Source organism: Lagenorhynchus albirostris, chromosome 18 (genome assembly GCF_949774975.1).
Source record: "Lagenorhynchus albirostris chromosome 18, mLagAlb1.1, whole genome shotgun sequence".
In the NCBI taxonomy this organism is placed as follows: domain Eukaryota; kingdom Metazoa; phylum Chordata; class Mammalia; order Artiodactyla; family Delphinidae; genus Lagenorhynchus; species Lagenorhynchus albirostris.
The window spans coordinates 64,581,996-64,603,045 of record NC_083112.1 but is presented as its reverse complement, the minus strand read 5'-3'; the positions used below and the strand labels follow the sequence as shown (position 1 = coordinate 64,603,045).

The 21,050-nt window shown below is 45.7% G+C and overlaps 1 protein-coding gene across 1 annotated transcript in view; it reads right to left on the bottom strand.

Annotated features, from left to right (window-relative positions):
* LOC132508733 (ATP-binding cassette sub-family C member 4-like) overlaps positions 1 to 21,050 on the bottom strand; it is a 171,068-nt gene that overhangs the window by 88,765 nt on the left and 61,253 nt on the right. The window contains 9 exon segments of the mRNA XM_060129087.1: positions 4,515 to 4,661; positions 6,920 to 7,014; positions 7,308 to 7,345; positions 8,145 to 8,285; positions 9,629 to 9,814; positions 9,816 to 9,839; positions 13,553 to 13,649; positions 20,016 to 20,102; positions 20,330 to 20,424. Coding sequence (XP_059985070.1) covers positions 4,515 to 4,661; positions 6,920 to 7,014; positions 7,308 to 7,345; positions 8,145 to 8,285; positions 9,629 to 9,814; positions 9,816 to 9,839; positions 13,553 to 13,649; positions 20,016 to 20,102; positions 20,330 to 20,424 — 910 coding nt within the window.

Genomic DNA, 21,050 nt, shown 5'->3' with positions numbered 1-21,050 from the left:
ATCCTGCAACTTTACCAAATTCATTGCTTAGCTCTAGTAGTTTTCTGGTGGCATCTTTAGGACTTTCTATGTATAGTATCATAACATCTGCAAACAGTGACAGTTTTACGTCTTCTTTCCAATTTGTATTCCTTTTATTTCTTTTTCTTCTCTGATTGCCGTGGCTAGGATTTCCAAAACTATGTTGAATAATAGTGGCGAGAGTGGACATCCTTGTCTCGTTCCTGATATTAGAGAAAATGCTTTCAGCTTTTCCCCATTGAGTATGATTGTTGGCTGTAGGTTTGTCATATATGGCCTTTATTATGTTGAGGTAGGTTCCCTCTATGCCCACTTTTTGGAGAGTTTTTATCATAAATGGGTGTTGGATTTTGTCAAAAGCTTTTTCTGCATCTATTGAGACGATCATATGGTTTTTATACTTCAATTTGTTAATATGGTGTATTACATTGATTGATTTGCATATATTGAGGAATCTTTGCATCCCTGGGATAAATCCCACTTGACACAGTGTATGATCCTTTTAATGTGTTGTTGGATTCTGTTTGCTAGTATTTTGTTGAGGATTTTTGCATCTATATTCATCAGTGATATTGGTCTGTAATTTTCTTTTTTTATAGTATCTTTGGTTTTGGTATCAGGGTGATGGTGGCCTTGTAGAATGAGTTTGGGAGTGTTCCTTCCTCTGCAACTTTTTTGGAAGAGTTTGAGTAGGATGGGTGTTAGTTCTTCTCTAAATGTTTGATAGAATTCACCTGGGAAGCCATTCGGTCCTGGACTTTTGTTTGTTGGAAGATTTTTAATCATAGTTTCAATTTCATTACTTGTGATTGGTCTATTCATATTTTCTATTTCTTCCTGGTTCAGTCTTGGAAGGTTATACCTTTCTAAGAATTTGTCCATTTCATCCAGGTTGCCCATTTTATTGGCACAGAGTTGCCTGTAGTAGTCTCTTTTGATGCTTTGTATTTCTGTGGTGTCCACTGTAACTTTTTCATTTCTAATTTTATTGATTTGAGTCCTCTCCCTCTTTTTCTTGATGAGTCTGGCTAAAGGTTTATCAATTTTGTTTATCTTCTCAAAGAACCAGCTTTTAGCTTCATTGATCTTTGTTACTGTTTTCTTTGTTTCTATTTCATTTACTTCTACTCTGATCTTTATGATTTCTTTCCCTTCTATTAACTTTGGGTTTTGTTTGTTCTTCTTTCTCTAGTTCCTTTAGGTGTAAGGTTAGATTGTTTATTTGAGATTTTTCATGTTTCTTGCAGTAGAACTGTATTGCTATAAACGTCCCTCTTCGAACTGCTTTTGCTGCATCCCATAGGTTTTGGATCATCATGTTTTCATTGTAATTTGTCTCTAGGTGTTTTTTGAATTCCTCTTGAATTTCTTTAGTGATCTCTTGGTTATTTAGTAGTATATTGTTTAGCCTCCATTTGTCCACATTCATTATGGTCTTCTTCCTGTAATTTATTTCTAATTTCATAGCACTGTGGTCAGAAAAGATGCTCGATACGATTTCGATTTTCTTAAATTTACTGAGGCTTGATTTGTGACCCAAGATGTGATCTATCCTGGAGAATGTTCCGTGTGCACTTGAGAAAGTGTAATCTGCTGTTTTCAGATGGAATATCCCATAAATATCAATTAAATCTATCTGGTCTATTGTGTCATTTAAAGCCTGTGTTTCCTTATTAATTTTCTGTTTGATGATCTGTCCATTGGTGTAAGTGAGGTGTTAAAGTCCCCACTATTGTTGTGTTACTGTCGATTTCCTCTTTTATAGCTGTTAGCATTTGCCTTATGTATTGAGGTGCTATGTTGGGTACATATATATTTATAATTGTTATATCTTCTTGGATTGATCCCTTGATCATTATATAGGATCCTTCCTTGTCTCTTGTAACATTTTTTATTTTAAAGTCTATTCTACCTGATAAGAGTATTGCTACTCCAGCTTTCTTGTGATTTCCACTTACATGGAATATCTTTTTCCATCCCCTCACTTTCAGTCTGTATGTGTCCCTAGGTCTGAAGTGGGTCTCTTGTAGACAGAATATATACTGTCTACAGTCTTGTTTTTGTATCCATTCAGTGAGCCTGTGTCTTCTGGTTGGAGCATTTAATCCATTCACGTTTAAGGTAATTGCCAATATGTATGTTTCTATTACCATTTTCTTAATTTTGGGTGGTTTGTTTTTGTAGGTCTTTTTCTTCTCTTGTGTTTCCCACTTAGCATTTGTTGTAGAGCTGGTTTGGTGGTGCTGAATTCTCTTAGCTTTTGCTTGTTTGTAACACTTTTGATTTCTCTGTAGAATCTGAATGAGATCCTTGCTGGGTAGAGTATTCTTGGTTGAAGTTCTTCCCTTTCATCACTTCAAATATATCGTGCCACTCCCTCTTGGCTTGCAGAGTTTCTGCTGAGAAATCAGCTGTTAACCTTACGGGAGTTCCCTTGTATATTATTTGTCGTTTTTCCCATGTTGCTTTTAATAATTTTTCTTTGTCTTTAATTTTTGTCCATTTGATTACTATGTGTCTAAGCATGTTTCTGCTTGGGTTTATCCTGCTTGGGACTCTCTGCACTTCCTGGACTTGGGTGGCTATTTCCTTTCCCATGCTAGGGAAGTTTTTGACTATAATCTCTTTGAATATTTTCTCAGGTCCTTTCCCCCTCTCTTCTCCTTCTGGGTCCCCTATAACGTGAATGTTGGTGTGTTTAATGTTGTCCCTGAGGTCTCTTAGGCCGTCTTCATTTCTCTTTTCTTTATTCTGTTCCGCAGCAGTGATTCCCACCATTCTGTCTTCCAGGTCACTTATCCATTCTTCTGCATCAGTTATTCTACTATTGATTCCTTCTAGTGTTTTTCATCTGTTATTGTATTGTTCATCTCTGTTTGTTTGTTCTTTAATTCTTCTAGGTCTTTGTTAAATATTTCTTGCATCTTCTCAATCGTTGCCTCCATTCTTTTTCTAAGGTCCTGGATCATCTTCACTACCATTATTCTGAATTCTTTTTCTGGAAGGTTGCCTATCTCCACTTCATTTAGCTGTTTCTCTGGGGTTTTATCTTGTTCCTTCAACTGGGATATAGTCCTCTGCCTTTTCATTTTGTCTACATTTCTATGATTATGGCTTTCGTTCCACAGGCTGCAGGATTGTAGCTCTTGCTTCTGCTGTCTGCCCTGGTGGATGAGGCTATCTGAGAGGCTTGTGCAAGCTTCCTGATGGGAGGGACTGGTGGTGGGTAGAGCTGGCTGTTGCTCTGGTGGGCAGAGCTCAGTAAAACTTTAATCTGCTTGTCTGCTGATTGGCGGGGCTGAGTTCCCTCCCTGCTGGTTGTTTGGCCTGAGACGACCCAGCACTGAAGACTACAGGCTTTTTGGTGGGGCTAATGGCAGACTCCGGGAGGGCTCTCACCAATGAGTAGTTCCCAGAACTTCTGCTGCCAGTGCCCTTGTCCCCGCAGTGAGCCATAGCCACCCCCTGCCTCTGCAGGAGACCCTCCAACACTAGCAGGTAGGTCTGGTTCAGTCTCCTATGGGGTCACTGCTCCTTCCCCTGGGTCCTGTTGTGCACACCACTTTGTGTGTGCCCTCCAAGTGTGGAGTCTCTGTTTCCCCCATCCCATCGAAGTCCTGCAGTCAAATCCCGCTAGCTTTCAAAGTCTGGTTCTCTGGGGATTCCTGCTCCCATTGCTGGACCCCCAGGTTGGGAAGCCTGACGTAGGGCTTAGAACCTTCACTCCAGTGGGTGGACTTCTGTGTTATAGCTGTTCTCCAGTTTGTGAGCCACCCACCCAGCGGTAATGGGATTTGATTTTACTGTGATTGTGCCCCTCCTACCATCTCACTGTGGCTTCTGCTTTGTCTTTGGATGTGGGGTATCTTTTTTGGTGAGTTCCAGTGTCTTCCTGTCGATGATTGTTCAGCAGTTAGTTGTGATTACAGTGCTCTCACAAGAGGTAGTAAGCACACGGCCTTCTACTCTGCCATCTTGAACCACGCTCATTACCATTTTAGGTAAACCTCAAAGTATAGGCACATGTCAGAGCACTGTGATCCCAGAAATGGATGGGAAATGAAAGAAAGAAACACACAGCCTGTCTCATGTAGAGATTCTTTGTAAGAAGTTCCTTCCGAGGGGACAACCTAGCTTAACACTATGTGACACAGCCAACATTTTAGCAACTCTTCAACAACATTGAAACACATCTGTATCGAATGTAGGGTGTTTCATACACCACACAAAAAATGGATTCCTAAATCATTCTGCAAAGTGAACGTTCATTTATCTTTCCACATACACATAAATTGGAATAAAAGCTTATATGATCTTATATTCAGATTTTCTCTGGTAGGAAAAAAATATCAGTAAAGCTTTTTGTACAAGATGGATCAACGTGCACAGTGATTTTCTCCCAAGAATCTCCTCCAATTTCAAATATCAAATGTAATCAGGCACTAAATGCATTAACAAGACATATATGCTGAGAAACTTGGTGTCCGACTTACCTATTGGATTTCTATCAGAGAACAATACCAGAGCTCTCAAAATGGACTCCAACATTTTGTTGTGCCAAATTTGTGAAGAATTAACAAGAACGCAGAGTATCAACAGAGATCTTGTGATGCCGAAAAGGACAGTACCTACAGTTAGAACTGAAATAAAGAAACATCATTCAGCACAAGATCTCTGCCTTTCCTTCCATGATGCTAAAGCATGGCAGGCAGTTTATAAAGATATTATGTATTTTATTCTATAAATATAATTTATATATAAATTCATAAATAGAATATAGAATAAATTTATATATATGATGGATTATTTTTAACAGTTTAATACATTCACAAGATACATTTAAGGAAGAATATAAAAATCACTATGTTCCTCTCATTAAACAGAAACCACATGGGAAAAAACATCATGTATAAACCACAATTTCATTCTATGCTTTCCTAATTCAATTACAAGTTCTAATAAAATCTCAGAAGAGGGGCTTCCCTGGTGGCGCAGTGGTTGAGAGTCCGCCTGCCGATGCAAGGGACAAGGGTTCCTGCCCCGGTCCGGGAAGATCCCGCATGACGCGGAGAGGCTGGGCCCGTGAGCCGTGGCCGCTGGGCCTGCGCGCCCAGAGCCTGTGCTCCACAACGGGAGAGGCCACAACGGTGAGAGGCCCCCGTACCGCAAAAAAAAAAAAAAAAAAAAAAAAAAACTCAGAAGAAAGAAAATTATAAAAAGTAGTTGATGGGCTTCCCTGGTGGCGCAGTGGTTGAGAGTCCGCCTGCCGATGCAGGGGACACGGGTTTGTGCCCCGGGAGAGGCTAGGCCCGTGAGCCAGGGCCACTGGGCCTGCGCGTCCGGAGCAAAAATTCACATAAAAAGTAGTTGATCTTCCTTTTTCCGTATTTCAAATCTTACTAATTAAAACATGTCCCATAATCTAAAATTGAGGAATGCTTTGGTACCATCATGAATTAACAGGGAACAGGAGAAATGATTTACCGTTTCCTTGTAAATGGTAAATTTACATCGAAATTTAATTCCACATAAAGTAGTTAATTCCATGCCCAAGTAGCTTTAAAGAGTATGAAAACATCACGTTAAGTTGCAAGCAGAAAATCTCTTAAATAACTGAATTGCAAGAAAATACAAATTATATTTTAACATGACATAATTAAATGAGCAACTAATCTCTAAGTGTTTTATAGAAATGTGAAGCATTTGGAAATGAACATAATCACTTAAACTTATATTTTATTAACAACATAAATCAGTACCTGCTATGCATATAAAAATTAAAATAGCCCTAACATCTCTTGAACTGACAATGCTAAAGAGAGTGGACATAACTTCTATAATAAATATTCCATCAAGTACTTTTTTTCTCCCCTCCAGCTGACACATCGCTTATTTCAACTCTGAAAGCTGCTCAAATTCCTGAATTCCATCAACATGCATTTGCCTTAGCCCATACTATGTGAATGTATAACAGATTCCCTTTCTTCTTCAAGTTCCCATAGTCCACCAATTCAGAAGGTAAACCACTAATGGATTTAGGTTTCTTAGCAAGAGATCAACACAATAAACACCAAATTTCAATGAGTGGGTTCTTACAAAGATATCACACTCTATCTCTGCAGAAAGCTTGTATGAGGGTTTCCCATGGGAATATTTAATATTTTAGATGAGTATTTCCTCTAAAAAGTATGTAACACTACATATATTCTAAGCACTCTTTTGAAAGCAGAGAGCTGTGTTAATATTAGTCTAGCAAGCCAGATGGTAAATTAATCACACAGTTGCGGACACAATAACATTGTAATTTCAAGGTAAGAAAAGAGAAGCAATCCTAGTTCCCAGACACTGGATTTCGCCCTGCTTAGCTTCCCTCTCAAGTAATTAGTGAAGCCCAAGAGATGAGCGGTATGGTGAAAAGGGGCTTTGCCTACCTGTGAGGAAATAATGCTTTTGTTTGGGGGCCCTTGCTGCCAAAGGATTCATCCAAGTTCAATAAAAGCCAGGTTTTATTCAGAGAGAATTGGAACAATCTGAACCACACGGTGGGGATCTGTTTCTAATCCTCTTGCCCATCCATCTAATGAAATAAGATTTAGCTAAAGCAACTTACTAGAATAGACAATAGCCACACACTTCTATAGTGGCTGATTTTCTGAATGTGCAATCCTGGTTTAACTTCCAAAATCCAGTACAGAGCAAATTAAGAGTCTTCACTTAACCTCTTTGTTCTAGTAGATTTTTTAAATAATCATTCTAATTAATTCACAGAGTAAATGCAACTCAGACTCTTAACCTGCTAAGACATTACTAAATTACTCCTGGAAGCCCTAGTTGCTCACACAGGCTCATTGTAAGCACCTCAGACTCCTGTATAATAGACCAGATGACTCGATTTTACCTGAACAAACTGTAAAGTACCAGTCGGGATCAGGCACCTCAATTAGGTTTCCTTTTCCACACACCATGGCACACAGTGTACTCTGTCCACTCGCCCTATGGAACAGGGAAGAAAAAAAATATTGTGCTATGGATAGAATTTAGATAAATCACAACCAAAAAAACCCCTCAATTTGGAAGATGCGTTTTATGCTGGAAAATGGTTCCCAGCTCACAAGGCCCTGTGTCCATCTACCTTATAAAGACTGAGTTTGAATCATGACAGCAGGGAAACTACGTGAGGATCAGAAGAGGGGGCTGAACAAGCCCCACCTCTCCCCCGACTCTGTGGGAAACTGCGGCTTCTTCTTGATTTTACAGCACTTTGGGTCAGAGCAGGAATCATTCACCAGTATGAAAGCCACCAATCCTGAAGGACGTAGGCAACCTGGAGCAGGAACAACAATCACTCAAACACTGACATGACTGACCCCTCAAAACCCCACTCACTAGAATGGGTGATGGAAAGGCTCCAGAGAACGGACACGGTCCTTCCAGCTCAGGTCGGGGCAAGCCCCACATCCCAGAGAACCACAGGTCAGGGAAGGGCATGTGACATTTTAAAATCTCTAAGCGACATCCTTTCTTTCCTAAAAGCCCTCTATCATGCCTATGTAATACCAGAAAGCCTCACTTACTTTGCTCCCCACAGATAACGCATTTCAATGCAAATCCAAGTGGACTGCAAAATGCAGTAGTAATAGTGTAAATGTCAGGCTTTTTTGAAGGAAAAACGCTTGACAGGTACTGTGACGGTCAGTTTTCTGTGTCAGCTTGGCCAGGCCAGTCTCCAGTGATTCAACCAAACACTCAGCTAGATGTTGCTGTGAAGGTATTTTGTAGATGTGGTTCACATCTACAGTCAGTCAACTTAAGTAAAGGAGATCACCCTCAACAATGTGGTGGGCCTCATCCAGTCAGTCAAAGGCCTTAACAGGAAAACCTGAGGATTCTTGGAAAAGGAAGAAATTCTGCCTCAAGACTGCAGGGTCAGCGGCCTGAATCAGCCCACAGGCCTGCCTTACTGATTTCATATTCACCCAGCTAGATCCCACAGTCTCATGAGCCAATTCTTTGAAATAAATCTCTTAATACACATATTAAAAATAATAATAAAATAAATACAGTATAAACAGTACATATATATCAAGTTGAGGGCACAAACCACAATAAATGTCCTTACTTACCTGAGCTGCAATGTTTACCAGAAGAACGAAAATGATGGTAAGCCAGTGAGCACCGGCTGTGAAGTAATTCATGTAGGTCTTAAAGTGAACTCTTCCCTCCGAATAGCTCTCCAGTGGTAGTGTAACCTGTATATGCTCAGTCTGCGAGGCAAAAATGACAGTGAGAGACAAAATTTTAAATAATGAACCCCCGAATTCTAGATGTTCAACAATTCGCTCCATTGCAAAGCTGTGGAAAAACAGACACATCTCATACGCTGGTAGGAGTGCAAGATGGTCCATCTCCTACAGAGAAGGATGCGGAACTATCTAGCAAAACCATGCATGCATTCACCCTTGGACCCAGCCATCCTATTCCTAGGAATCTATTAGAAACAAGGAAACATCATTTGCACAAAGTTATTCACTGTTGGGTGGCTTTGCTTTAAACCGATCACGGGCCTCAGCACACACACAACATACCTGATTCAAGTATAAATGCAGAAGCTTGTTCCAAAACAACATACTAAATGACATGGAGCTAGTGTATCCCTCTAGATTATTTGTGTCACTCGAAGATGGAAACATAAAACATACTTGGGGCTCAAGATACTAGCCAAATACAGTAAACTGAGTTCACACGGTGAGCTGGAGACATGTGAGTTTGGATAGCAGGAGAGCAGCATATGATCAGAATCCACCTGGTTCCTGAATTTCAGAGAGGGATTCCTGAGTTTGGAATGTGCGGGACTCATCTAAATACTTATCAGAATCATCCAGGATCCTGGGTTTGAATAGTGAGGGTTTGGATATCGAGGAACACCTGTGTATGTTTTTAAGGGAGATCTAGTGCCTTTCTGTCTGGAGGACTTAGAATGCATTATAGAGTCACAGGAGCCAAGGATGTCCTGGGCTCTATGCTGGCCACTGGGATTGAAGGTGGATAAGATGCGGTTTGGTCTTGAATGGTAAGAAAGGAAGATGGGAACTAATTCCAAACTGTCTGTTGTGTGTCAGGTCCTTTGCACAGGCTACCTCTGGCCCATCACAGACCATCTGACAAGGGGGCAAAATAATACCATGAGTCACCTACAGTGCCAGATGACACACAGGACAGCAGCTGATTTAATCTGGGCCACAGCAGGACTCCATGTAAGGAGGTCTTAACATTACGCCTCTAGATGCATAAAGGAAGCCAGGAGGCAGCAGAGCAAGTAGGATGTAACTATGGTAAACTGAAGAGTTCTCATATCAGTGTGAGCCACATACACCCAGAAATTCATAGCAGTACACCCACTACTGATCTCCATAAGATTCTCCATCCTACACCCAAGGGAGAACCCCATTCAGGGAGCAATTTAATTCTACCAATTCCGTGGAATAAGGCCTTGGAAACTTAGGATCTACTTTGGGACAAACAAAGATGTCATGAGCAGAGCAGACTGAAGGTCCATAGGTCCACCAAGAGTGGACAGACCAGGGCATTTGCAGGATGAGAAACTCACATCTTGGTCCTCTGGAGCGGCATCTTGCAGCAAGGGTCTGGAAGACTGTTGAGACCAAACTGAGGACTCAGAGGTCTGATTCCTCAGAGTGGGAGATCCTGGAACCGGAGACAGTTCAGCCTGCTCATTCACCTTCTTTAAAAGGATATCTTCAAAATCTACCCCAGATTTCGGAAATGTAGCATAAAGTCCCCTTTTGCACGATTTTGCCCTAAAATAAAGAATTTGAGAGGAATGCATTTGCATTCGATAATACTAATCTATTCTAAATACTAATCAAGAAAAGTTAACTGGTCTTAAATTATGATTTTCCAAAGAAAATGATCCTTAGGTTTGGAATTCTGGTTGACGAATCTACTCCAACTCGAAGCAGAACTGAGCATCCTGATCTCTGCCAAACCCTGTGTCAGGTACTGGGGGAGGTGAAAGAAATGTGTGCTCATGTGTTAAAAACGAGGCCATTGACATTACTACCACGGGCACTTCGGAATCAAAAAGCACAGAGGCTGGTGATATTATCAACACAGTCTGTTTAGACAACACGGAAATTGAAAGAAGCCTCACGTGACAAGCAGGATTTAAAAAAACAGTCAATTGGGAAGGATATTCCAGGAAAGAAACTTAAGACTGACCCAGAGGTGGGCACGAGCGCATCTGCATAGGTAAGGGTCACTCATCAGATCTTCGCTGACCACTGTCATAGTATCACGGGCACTGCTGAGACGAGCGATGTGGGAACCAGCCCTGGACGGAGAACCCACGAGCTGCGTCTACATGGTCTTCACAACTGCCCCACAAACACAGGAAGTTCCCAACTGAAAATTCAATATTCCAGCTGATGAAACAGCTCATAAACAAGGAGGCCATGAGACCGGGGCGGCTCTAATGCCTTGGCAGCCCGTACCAGCAAACCAAAACCTAAGCCAGAATCGATCACACCCATCACAAGCAGTCAACCAGGCTTCCCCACATCAGGCAGCTGCTTACGCTACAGCCGATCTCATCGTTTTCTTTGAACACGTGTGACACATCATTGCAGTTTCCCTCCCTTACAAAGTTATATAAAATAACGTGCAGATGTTTTCACTATTTTCTGACCCCATGAAACAAGACTCAGCTGATTCACTCAGTAGCAAACAAAATATTGGGCAAAACCCCAGGATGAAAAACTAATTAAAGTAGGGTATGTCTGGTTAAGACAGGTCAGGTAAAGAAGGTGGCCCACGACCCCAGCTGGTACCCCTCTCGTTCTATCCCCTGAGGTGGTCCACTAGGAGAAGCCCAGTGAAGCCTCTGGGTACCACCTGACACTGCAGAATCAGAAAATTATTCACGATACACTGTTTCTTGTTCCACTTGGGAGGCAAAATTCATACACCTTATTTGATGAAATTATCACTTTCCACTTAGTATCTGTAAGATGCACAAGGAAACAACTAATGGTACAAAGACAGCAATTTTACTGGGCAGCCAATCACTGATAGTTCTGAGGGGACGAGAGGGCAGTCATCCCCTCTCTGCTGCGAGAGAGGGACCAGACAAACAGTAAGGATGGACCCCAACTCACCCAGGGGTGCTCACCAGTGGACAAATGGTTGTTCTGATAGTAGTAAAATTGAGGGTAGTGTCCTCAAAAGAAGCAATAAGGGGTCCCTAAAACATCCAGGGACTGGCTGAATAGGTTATTCTGCCCACTGATTCGTGCTCATAATAATGCCAGTGCTGGGGTTTTATACACTAGTATCACCCCCTCTGTGCGTGAAATCCACTGCTCTCAAGTTTGAGAGATGAGCCCCCCATTCCTGGAGGAGGAGAGGAGAGCTGACCATGGAACTGCTACTACAGAGGTAGAGGTTCTGCATTTTAATTTAATATCTTACTTGGAGCAGAAATTCATTTGATGAGTCAGGAAGTTTACCAAGGACCTGCTGGAACAGACGGTGGTTAAGGATGGAGGTGCTCAGGCACAGAGGCAAACAAGCCGAGGAGTGAAGCATCAAACCACCACCAAGTCCGAAAAATTCTCACTAATCTCCAGTCCACCCCTAACCATGCCAGGAGCTGCGGGTTGAACGGTGCCCCCCCTCCAAAATAAAGATACGTTCAAGCTATAAACATGACCCCTGTAAAGGACCTTATTTGGAAACAGGGTCTTTGCAGATGTAATCAAGTTAAGATGAGGTCATATTGAGTAGGGTGGCCCTAAATCCAATATGACTGATGTCCTTATGAGAAGAGCGGAGACTCAGACAGACACGGGGACAATGGCCACGTGACATCAGAGGCAGAGACTACAGTCCTGCAGCTGTAAGCCACGGAACCCCAAGGAAGGCCAGTGAACCCCAGAAGCTGGAAGGGAGGATTCTCCCCTAGAGCCTTCAGGGAGCGCACGGCCCTGCCAGCACCTTGATTTGGGACCTGTAGCCTCCACAGCAGTGAGATGATACATTTCTGTTGCTTTAAGCCACCCAGTTTGCAGTACTTTGTTATGGCAGCTCCTGAAACTGATACACTAGCCTGAGCCCACACTTCTGTCTTCTCAACTGTACTGAGACTTCTAACAGTTTTGCTGTCGCCCCTCCAGTGAACATCAGAGGAATCTTTTTTTTTTTTTTTTTTTTTCTGTACGTGGGCCTCCCACTGCTGTGGCCTCTCCCGTTGCGGAGCACAGGCTCCGGACGCGCAGGCTCAGCGGCCATGGCTCACGGGCCCAGCCGCTCCGTGGCATGTGGGATCTTCCCGGACCGGGGCATGAACCTGTGTCCCCTGCATCGGCAGGCAGACTCTCCACCACTGTGCCATCAGGGAAGCCCCAGAGGAATCTTTTAAATCCCACCTCAGACCACATCACTCCCCTGCTCTGGACCGTCCAGTGGCTTCCATCCCACTTCCTGGCCCACCGCCCACTGCTCAGAGACCAGCGCCCTCCATGGCCCCCGGCTCCCTCTCCTCAGACACGCTGGCCTTCCTGCCATCCCTCCACCTGCCAGCTCAGCTCCTTCCTTAGGACCCCCCTCCCCCAGGTGCCTGGATGGCCCGCACCTTCGTGTCCCTCAGGCCCGAGAGGTACCAGCTCCCCAGAGAGTCAGGATATCAGCCCCACCCCCTCTCTCTTTCATCACATCTGTCCCCATAAGAAGAGAAGCCCCACGAAGGGAGGGCCTTGTCCTACCGCCGCACAGGCTCTCACGGGTGTGGGGCAGTGAGACCAGCAACTGGCTACAGCAGCAGCGTGGGCGTCTCTGACTGGGGTGCTCACCTCCCTTCGGGTGCTAATGGAAGGTACTCTTCAGGCAAAGCAAGCATGACAATCACATGGATACAAACAGGTCTTAGTGTCTCTAATTTCCAAATACTAATACTCTTTGACTTAAGTTGTGGAAAGGGGACACAAACAGTTCTAAATAAAATAGCATCGTTACCCTTAATAAATTTCACTAGAACAGTGATAATTCAGTAACTCTGCAGCAGCACTTTCATATACGTTAGGGTGTACGTGGCCTAGGGTGTAACAGTGACATTTCTACAGGTCTTCGGATTCATCCTCAAAGGCGTGAATACCACCTCTGAGAAGAAGGGGGCATAAAACTGAGGGAGGGGGCTTCCCTGGTGGCGCAGTGGTTGGGGGTCCACCTGCCGATGCAGGGGGCGTGGGTTCGTGCCCTGGTCCGGGAGGATCCCACGTGCCGCGGAGCGGCTGGGCCCGTGAGCCATGGCCGCTGGGCCTGCGCGTCCGGAGCCTGTGCTCCGCAACGGGAGAGGCCACAGCAGTGAGAGGCCCGCGTACCGCAAAAAAAAAAAAAAAAAAAACTGAGGGAGAAGAGGCTGTTTACCATGAACTCAAGGAGAGTGACCTGCTGGGAGGCGTGGCCTTCCACACACCTGAGTGCTAGCAAGTTCCACAGGCTTCTAGAAGCTACTTACATCTTTCAATACCAGAATCTGACTTGCAGCTTTTAGGTACTGCGACTGACGTGTCACTAGGATTGCGATCTTCTCGTGCAGGGCTTGGCGAACACACCTACAAATGTAAAAGGTACAGCGTGCAAAAGCACGTTAGTGGAGGTGCTCCAAACTGAAAACCTGTATTTGGAAACATAATGAGACAAAGACAACACAGCAGTCAAAGATGTGTAAATACCAGTATAAACAATACAAACTAAATATAAATATAAGCCAATGATTCTGACTAGGCCTCAAATTCATTCAGCAGCAAACTTGAATCCAGCTCTGCTAAAAAATTCTAAAAAGCCGTCCAGCGAAAGAGGCACCGACAGCTAAGGTTTTTTTCTTTCAAAGACTCAGCTTAACAATTATTTACATGTTTCATAATGAAAAACAATTGAGCAATACTGAGATTCCAAAACTTGACTGAACCAAAACACTATTTTATCATCTTGTGGGAATGGGAGAAGACGGATTTGTGTCATATAAAAATGGGTACATTTTTCTTAGTTTTCTGATTATTTGTGACATATAATGTACATATTAACAACAAAAAAATGAACAGGTTTTTGGTAACCTTTGCCAGAGTGCGTTTTCTAGACACTTCTTCCCAGATAATATTAGATAGAAAATGAATGCTAGCGTGGCCTCCGTCAGTCTCTACGACATTCCCAGTCCCGTCCAGGAAGCAAATCCTTTTTCATTAGGACTGAACACCTTCCAAATATGAAAATGAAAGAACAGAATCCAAACGGCACAAGTCACAGTGGAAATTATCCAGCAGCTCAAAGACATAGCAATTCTCTATAGCCAAGACCCCTGTGTGGTCAGGCCCCCCGAGATGGCTGTTCTCTTGCTCTCTGTACATCCCCTGCTTGCTCAGTGCCTGCTTCACCTACACCCCAATCACACGACTGACCTTCCTACACACTTGCCCCAGGCCCCAGCTAATGACTGTTCTAGCTTTAGATCAGGACGCTCCACTATGCTTACCAGAGGGGCAGTGAGGGGTGTGCTCTTCCCCTGGTTCCCATGGTAACCGACGAGACAGCCTGAGGTCAATTCCCCTGTAACTGGTCATCTTCCCTCTCTCCCGCCTCCCCGCCAGGAACCCAGACTGCTGCCGTGTCCACCACACACGGTGGGGTGTCCCTCCAGGACCTTGCTTCAGACATGGAAGCTCGCTGTGGCCATTGAACCATCCGTGTCTCCGTCGCTGACTCCGGGCTCTTTCTTAGGTCTAAGCTGGGCAAACACAGGCCTTGCAGGCTGCGGGGTACGGCCCAACAAACACCCTCGGTATCCAACCTTACGTGTGTGTTTACAGTAACCCCCCAGACTGCTCCACGTTTTAAATGCAGACCCCTAGGGACTCAGCCCCAGGCTCATCCCACAGGGGCTGACGACCCCTCCAGGGAAGCGAGTAGCTGGGTCCGGGGCCCCGGTGACCACAGGCAGGTCTCCAGGCGTGTACTCTGCGTGCCCGAGCCCCTCGCAGAGCAAACCTCAGGGACCTGGGCCACAGCTCAGCCTGCTGAGTGAGCCAGGTGCAGAGTCTGGAGGCAGCAGACTGCAGCTCAGTCCCTCTCACGAGCCTGACAGCGTCGGACAAGCTACTACACCTCAGTGTCTTCATCTCAAAACAAGGCCAATGACAACTCACCCACATGTTCTGAGAAATCAAACCACCAATCCGCTCAGTACACGTCAGCCCCGCCTGCACTGCTCCTAACCCACGAGCGGTCATGTGCTCTGGACTCAGGACAGAAAAGTCCTAAGGGGACACGCTGGACACTGGGTCTGCGATCAGAAGCGAGAGCTCAGGACGTAGACACATACACCATCGCTCCATTATGTCGAAACGGACTTATTTTCACCTTTTGACATGTCTTAGTTCAGATTTTGTACCTAAGTTTCTTAACTGAGTAAACCCGTCTTCAGTCTTAGTACTAAAGCTTTTCATGGAACTGTTTCTCCTTAATTCAAAATTACCTGCCGACAGTCCCTGAAGGTGGATGTTAATCAAATTTAATGGGCTGCCATGTCCAAGACAGAGCTACCCAAGTTTCAGAATGTTTTCTTCCTAACATTCCATCACAGATAAGGTAATATAAATAATTACAATGAAGTGATCAGTTGATGACTTTAAATTTTTCCTAAATAATGCGTTTTATCCAGATCTCTAGGAAATACTCTATTTTTCTAGTTTTTAGAATTAAGATTTCCAAGTCATGCCATAAAAATGATTGATTCAGCAACCAGTTTAACTGCTGTTCCTATATAAGGGCTGTGTTGATCCTATAATCCTATATATAATCCTATATAAGGGCTGTGTTAAGAGGGGACACACCCCATAGTAGAGGGGATACAAATGAGAAAGACAGAGTCCCACCTTCATTCCTTCAATCAGCAGAGGTGTGTTGAGGTGCCAGGCGCTTGACCTACATCCACAGGTGAAGGAAGCAGACGCTACTCCGCACCGTGAACAGAGGGACACACTGAACAAGTACAGAAGATGCACTGTCGGGCCGTGATGTGTGCTCTGAAGGAAAGCAAGGGGGGCTGCTGCCTCAGATGGGGGTGACACGGGAGCCTATCTGGGGAAACGTCCCTAGAAGAAGGCACAGCAGGTCCAAGGGTCCTGGGACAGAACATGCCCTGCTAAGGCGTCTTCATGCATTCACAGCTTATAGCGGGGTGGGGAGGACCGATGAACGGTCAAGTGCAACCCACCGAGGGCTGTGGGAAGACAGAAGGGCACAGGCTCCCCCTGAAGGAACAGGAGGGAAAGGCAGGGGCTCTAGCACAGAGGGAGCAGTACCTACACACAGACAGACAGACAGGTGTGAGAAAGGGCCCGCCACAAAGCCGGCACGGCCGGAAGGCCGAGTGGGTGTGAGGGCCAGCTGGAAAGGCTGATGGGGGCAGGTGGCAAAGGAGCTCGTTCTCCGTCTCAGGACCTGGATCTGCAGCCTGAACATGAGGGGGGTCTGTGAGGGGCCGGAGCAGAGAGGGCAAACCGCGTGGACAGCAGCGAGGGCATCTGACCAGGACAGGCCCGAAGAGCTGGTGACGCAGGAGCCGGGGGGGTCTGGCGACGTGGGGCTCTCTGAACCAAAACGGGGTCCACAGCTGGACACAGGTGAGACTGCATCAGTTCACCTAAGGCTCTAACCTTCTGTAGGTGAGAGAATCCACTTAAGGTTTACAACGTAGAGTTGGAAAACTCACAATGGCTATAGATTCATGACTGAAGGAAACTGTCAACAGCAAGCAGAAGTGAACTTCGTTCACTTTTAATACAAAACACTCCCCATTACTAAGCTTCGACACGACCACCATCCTTCACAGCACACTGTTCCATCCAATTTTCTAACTCGAGAACATCCTCCAGGTGCTGCCGAGTGACTTCCTGAACTGCCTTCCTGCTCCCTGCCCTAAGTTTTCCCAGAGAATGTGGTTCTGATTAGCAAACAACAGTCTGAACAAGGCTGCTTCTATCAAGTGTACATCCAAGGTCATTACATCCAAAAGGTTGGAAAGGACTCTATAAACACCTCCTGCGCTGGAAAAAGAACTTGGGAGAGCCTCTGTATAAGCACACGGAGCCGTGGCAATCAGAACATGTCCTCTCTCCTCCCTGTGACATGAATGCAGTGGCCAGCAGAAACCGTTCTTGGAGTGATGGAGAACTTGGGCAGACACACACAAAACTGAGTGACAGACATCTGTGAATGCAGGGCAGGGCGCTGGGAACAGGGAGGCTGAGCTACTCAAGACCCAGGAGGGTGGCAGTGGGGAACCTGTGTCACAGCACTAGTGCCTGTCACTGGACCCGTGACGAGACACAGACACTTCTCTAAGGGAAAATTCATCAAGTGACGATCGGGAGAGGGTGGGAAAGGCAGTCAGACCAGAGAGCTGGAGGCCATGCCACGTGCCGGCTGCCCTGCTCTTGTGTGCTGAAAGATTCGATGCTACCGTGCACTTGGTGTGTGTGTGTTAAGATATACGTAACGTGGAATTTACCATTTTAACCGTTTTTAAGCGTACACCTGAGTGGCATTAAGTACCCTCACGCTGCTGTGCAGCCATCACTGCGATCCATCTGCAGAGCTCTTTCATCACCTTAACACTAAGCACAGGTACATACTGACTCTGGTGGAACCTGCCCCCGACCCCTGCTTAGGGGACGTGGAATCCCAGCTCCTCGTATCCAGAGCTCAGGGCTGCCTCCCCCGTCTCGCTCTCACACTGCTGCCTCTGCTCAAGTCTCTCTACTTGGCTATTCCGGACGGGCTGTAAATCAATCATGTCTCCCCAAAGTCACCTGTTGACACCGTAGCTGCAGTACCTTAGAATTTGGTGTCAGGGCCTTTACAGAGGTAATTGTTATTCTTAATTAGGGTGGGGCTAATCCAATCTGACTGGTGTCCTTAGAAGAGACTGAGACATAAGGACAGAGACATAGGGGTGCATGTGAAGAGAGGAAAGACCAGAGGAAAAGACAGGACACAGTGAGGAGGGTGCCAACAGAAGTCCACACCTTGATCTTGGACTTCTAGCTTCCAGAACTGTGAGAACACTGATTTCTATTGTTTAAGCTCCCCGCCCCCGCATCTGTGACAGCCTGCTATAGACAAGGCTGTGTCCTCAAATGTCATACACATTAAACCTAATCCCCACTGTGAAGGCACTGGAGATGGGGCAGCTGGGAGGTGAACAGGTCATGAGTGTAGAGCCTTCATGAATGGGATTAGTGCCCTCATAAAAGGGACCCACACAGCTCCCTCACCCCTTCCACCACATGAACACACAGGAATCGGGCCCTCACCAGACACCAGATCTGCCAGCACCCTGCCCTCGGGCTTCCCCAGCCTCCAGAACTGTGAGACAAATTTCTGTTATTTATAAACCACCCAGTCTATGGTCTCCTGTGAGAGCAGCCTGGACAGACAGAGCCCCAGCAAACTAAGAGGGACTGACGGCGAGAATTTCCAATACTTCTCTCTGCCGTAGGACCTGCATCCTCCAGGCGAGGACGTGCTTGCTGCCCTTCTCACAGCCTTGCTCCTTCCCACCTCTGCACCTGTGCTGCTGCTCCTTTAGCAAAAGGAGCTGAATCCTATTCTCAGCCTCCACAAACCCTTCCAGCCTGCAGGCCCACAGGGCACTTCCCGCTAAGGCCAGTGCACAGGGAGCCTTCCAACTTCACCTGAAAGCCTACAGCTGCCCACTTCTACTTCCACTTAGCATCTACCATCCTATATCCAAACCCTCTAAACCGCGACTCTGCTGACCTTTCCCAGGCATCTGTCTCAACAAGCTCCATAGAGACAGATTCCTTAGAGGCAGAAATGAGAGCTGAACGTCTCGGTCTCCCTTATTCTGCCCCGTGTGGGTCCTTCCCCTCTCCTGGCTCACTGTTCTCCTCTGTAAACTGAGAGGTTTTGAACAATAGCCTCTGTAAGGGCATGGATCTCAGTGTACACAGTAGGGCTTTACTAAGTGCAGCTGGAAGGGCTCGTTGGCTTTAACAAGGTGAACAACAGCAAGGTAACTAACCGTGGGGTAGATGTGGGTGGCGTTTCAGAAAAAGCAAGTTCACGAGGCTTTCGAAGAGGCCAGTCTAGACTCCACAGAGGCCTCAGTCAGCGTGTGTTGGGACACATGATACACAGAAAAGCATCAGAGCTGTTCTGCTTCTGGGGTTCCGTGGCCAAACAAGAGCCACTGACAACAAATTCCAGAAACTCAAAGTGAAAGTCAGGATTTCAGCCAGACTCTAGATACCTAGTTACAAATTCAAGTTAACCGTGCACTGTGGGTCTAAGTATTAATTCTAATAAGCACACATGAAGCAATATTAAATGACTGAAGCCATACTTAGATGTGGAATAACTCATTCTTAAATTCTAGACCGTATTAAGTATTTCCAAACAGACAGAATAATAAGTGTAAACCAACAAGGCCTTTCCACGGAAGCCCTATGTCAGTACTGGAAACTTCACTTCTGAAGTGCCTTAAACAAATGATGGAGGAAAAGGACCGGCAGCCAAGCACCAGGTTACCAAGTCCTACTCTCCAATTTAAAATCCATACATCATCTTTCTTACTGCTGGGGTCTGGATCCATCGACAGTGTCTGGTTATTAACTGCAAGTAGCAGTTAATAAATCTGCCATCTGTTCCTCAGCTCCCTTAAGCACAGACTCCCTGACTCCACACACTGCAAGCTCCTTCTGCATTTTCCTATCTTGACCCCATCCTCATGCAAAAGTTCTCTAGGACGGATCTGCTGTGGAGGGAAGGGAGGGGGGACAGGGACACCAGGGCAGAATGAGCCGAGTCTCCTGAAGCACACACGCCCTCCTGAGCTCTCTTCCCTGATCTCTGCGGGGTTCTTGGAAAGCAGAAATGATAGAAACCAGGGGCAAACTCACAGCTCGAACAGGTGTCTGCTCACTTCTGCATCTACTGCACTGAGCGGATCGTCCAGGAGGTAGACGTCTGCATCCTGATACACGGCTCTAGGAAACGTAGAGAGATGTCAGGAGAAGGCCGCTTCAAGCTTCCTGTGTCCCATCTTTGAATCAAGATGGTGTCCAACAAATCATTATTCATTCCAAGAGCCCATGGAAGAGGGCCAAGACCCTGCTTCACACCGGGCCCACCCGGTGAGCGGGGTCTGCGTGCTCACTTCCACTAGGAGCCATGGAGGAGGGAGGGGCAGGAAGGCAACTGAAACGCCATTTACCTGGCGAGGTTGACCCGGGCTTTCTGGCCTCCACTCAGCGTGGTTCCCTGGTCTCCTCTCACGGTTAGGTCTCCATCCTCCAAAAGCTGTAAACCCTACATGGAGACAGAAAAGGGGAAAAAGAGAAAGATTTCAAATGTGTTCTCCTCCTGCCATCCTAACCTTTTTAGCATTAGTTCTTCATACAAGTATTTGATCAAAAGCAATGGGTACATTTCATAGTGACTAAACCGTAACCTTAAACATTTTAAAACACATCTCTCGGGGTTCTTCGTGTGCTTACATTCTGTAGTTTTTCACAGCATTTATGCATTAGGTCATTTTAACAGATACTTACTGAGGATCGACTATATGCCAGGCACTGTTCCGGGCACAAGGAATTCAGCCATGAGGAAACATAGTCCCTAGAGTTGCTTTCCATGGTGGGAGATGGAAAATTAACATGAGTGCAAGTACTAAGGACTAGAAGAAAAAAGAAGCCAACTTAGGGGGATAGGGAGTAAAGGAGGGAAAGTAAGTCACTACTGGGGTCGAGAAGGGCCCTGTTCAGAGGGGGTTGGAGCAGATGTTCTGGAGGGTGAAGGGGCTTACACTGACCTGGAGAGGGTGCTCCGCACAGAGCAATGAGCGAGTACAAAGGCTGTGGGGCAGACGGCCAAGGTGTCCCAGGACAAGCAAGGAGGCCCGGAGAGCAGAAGCAGAGTGAGAATGAGGAGAACAA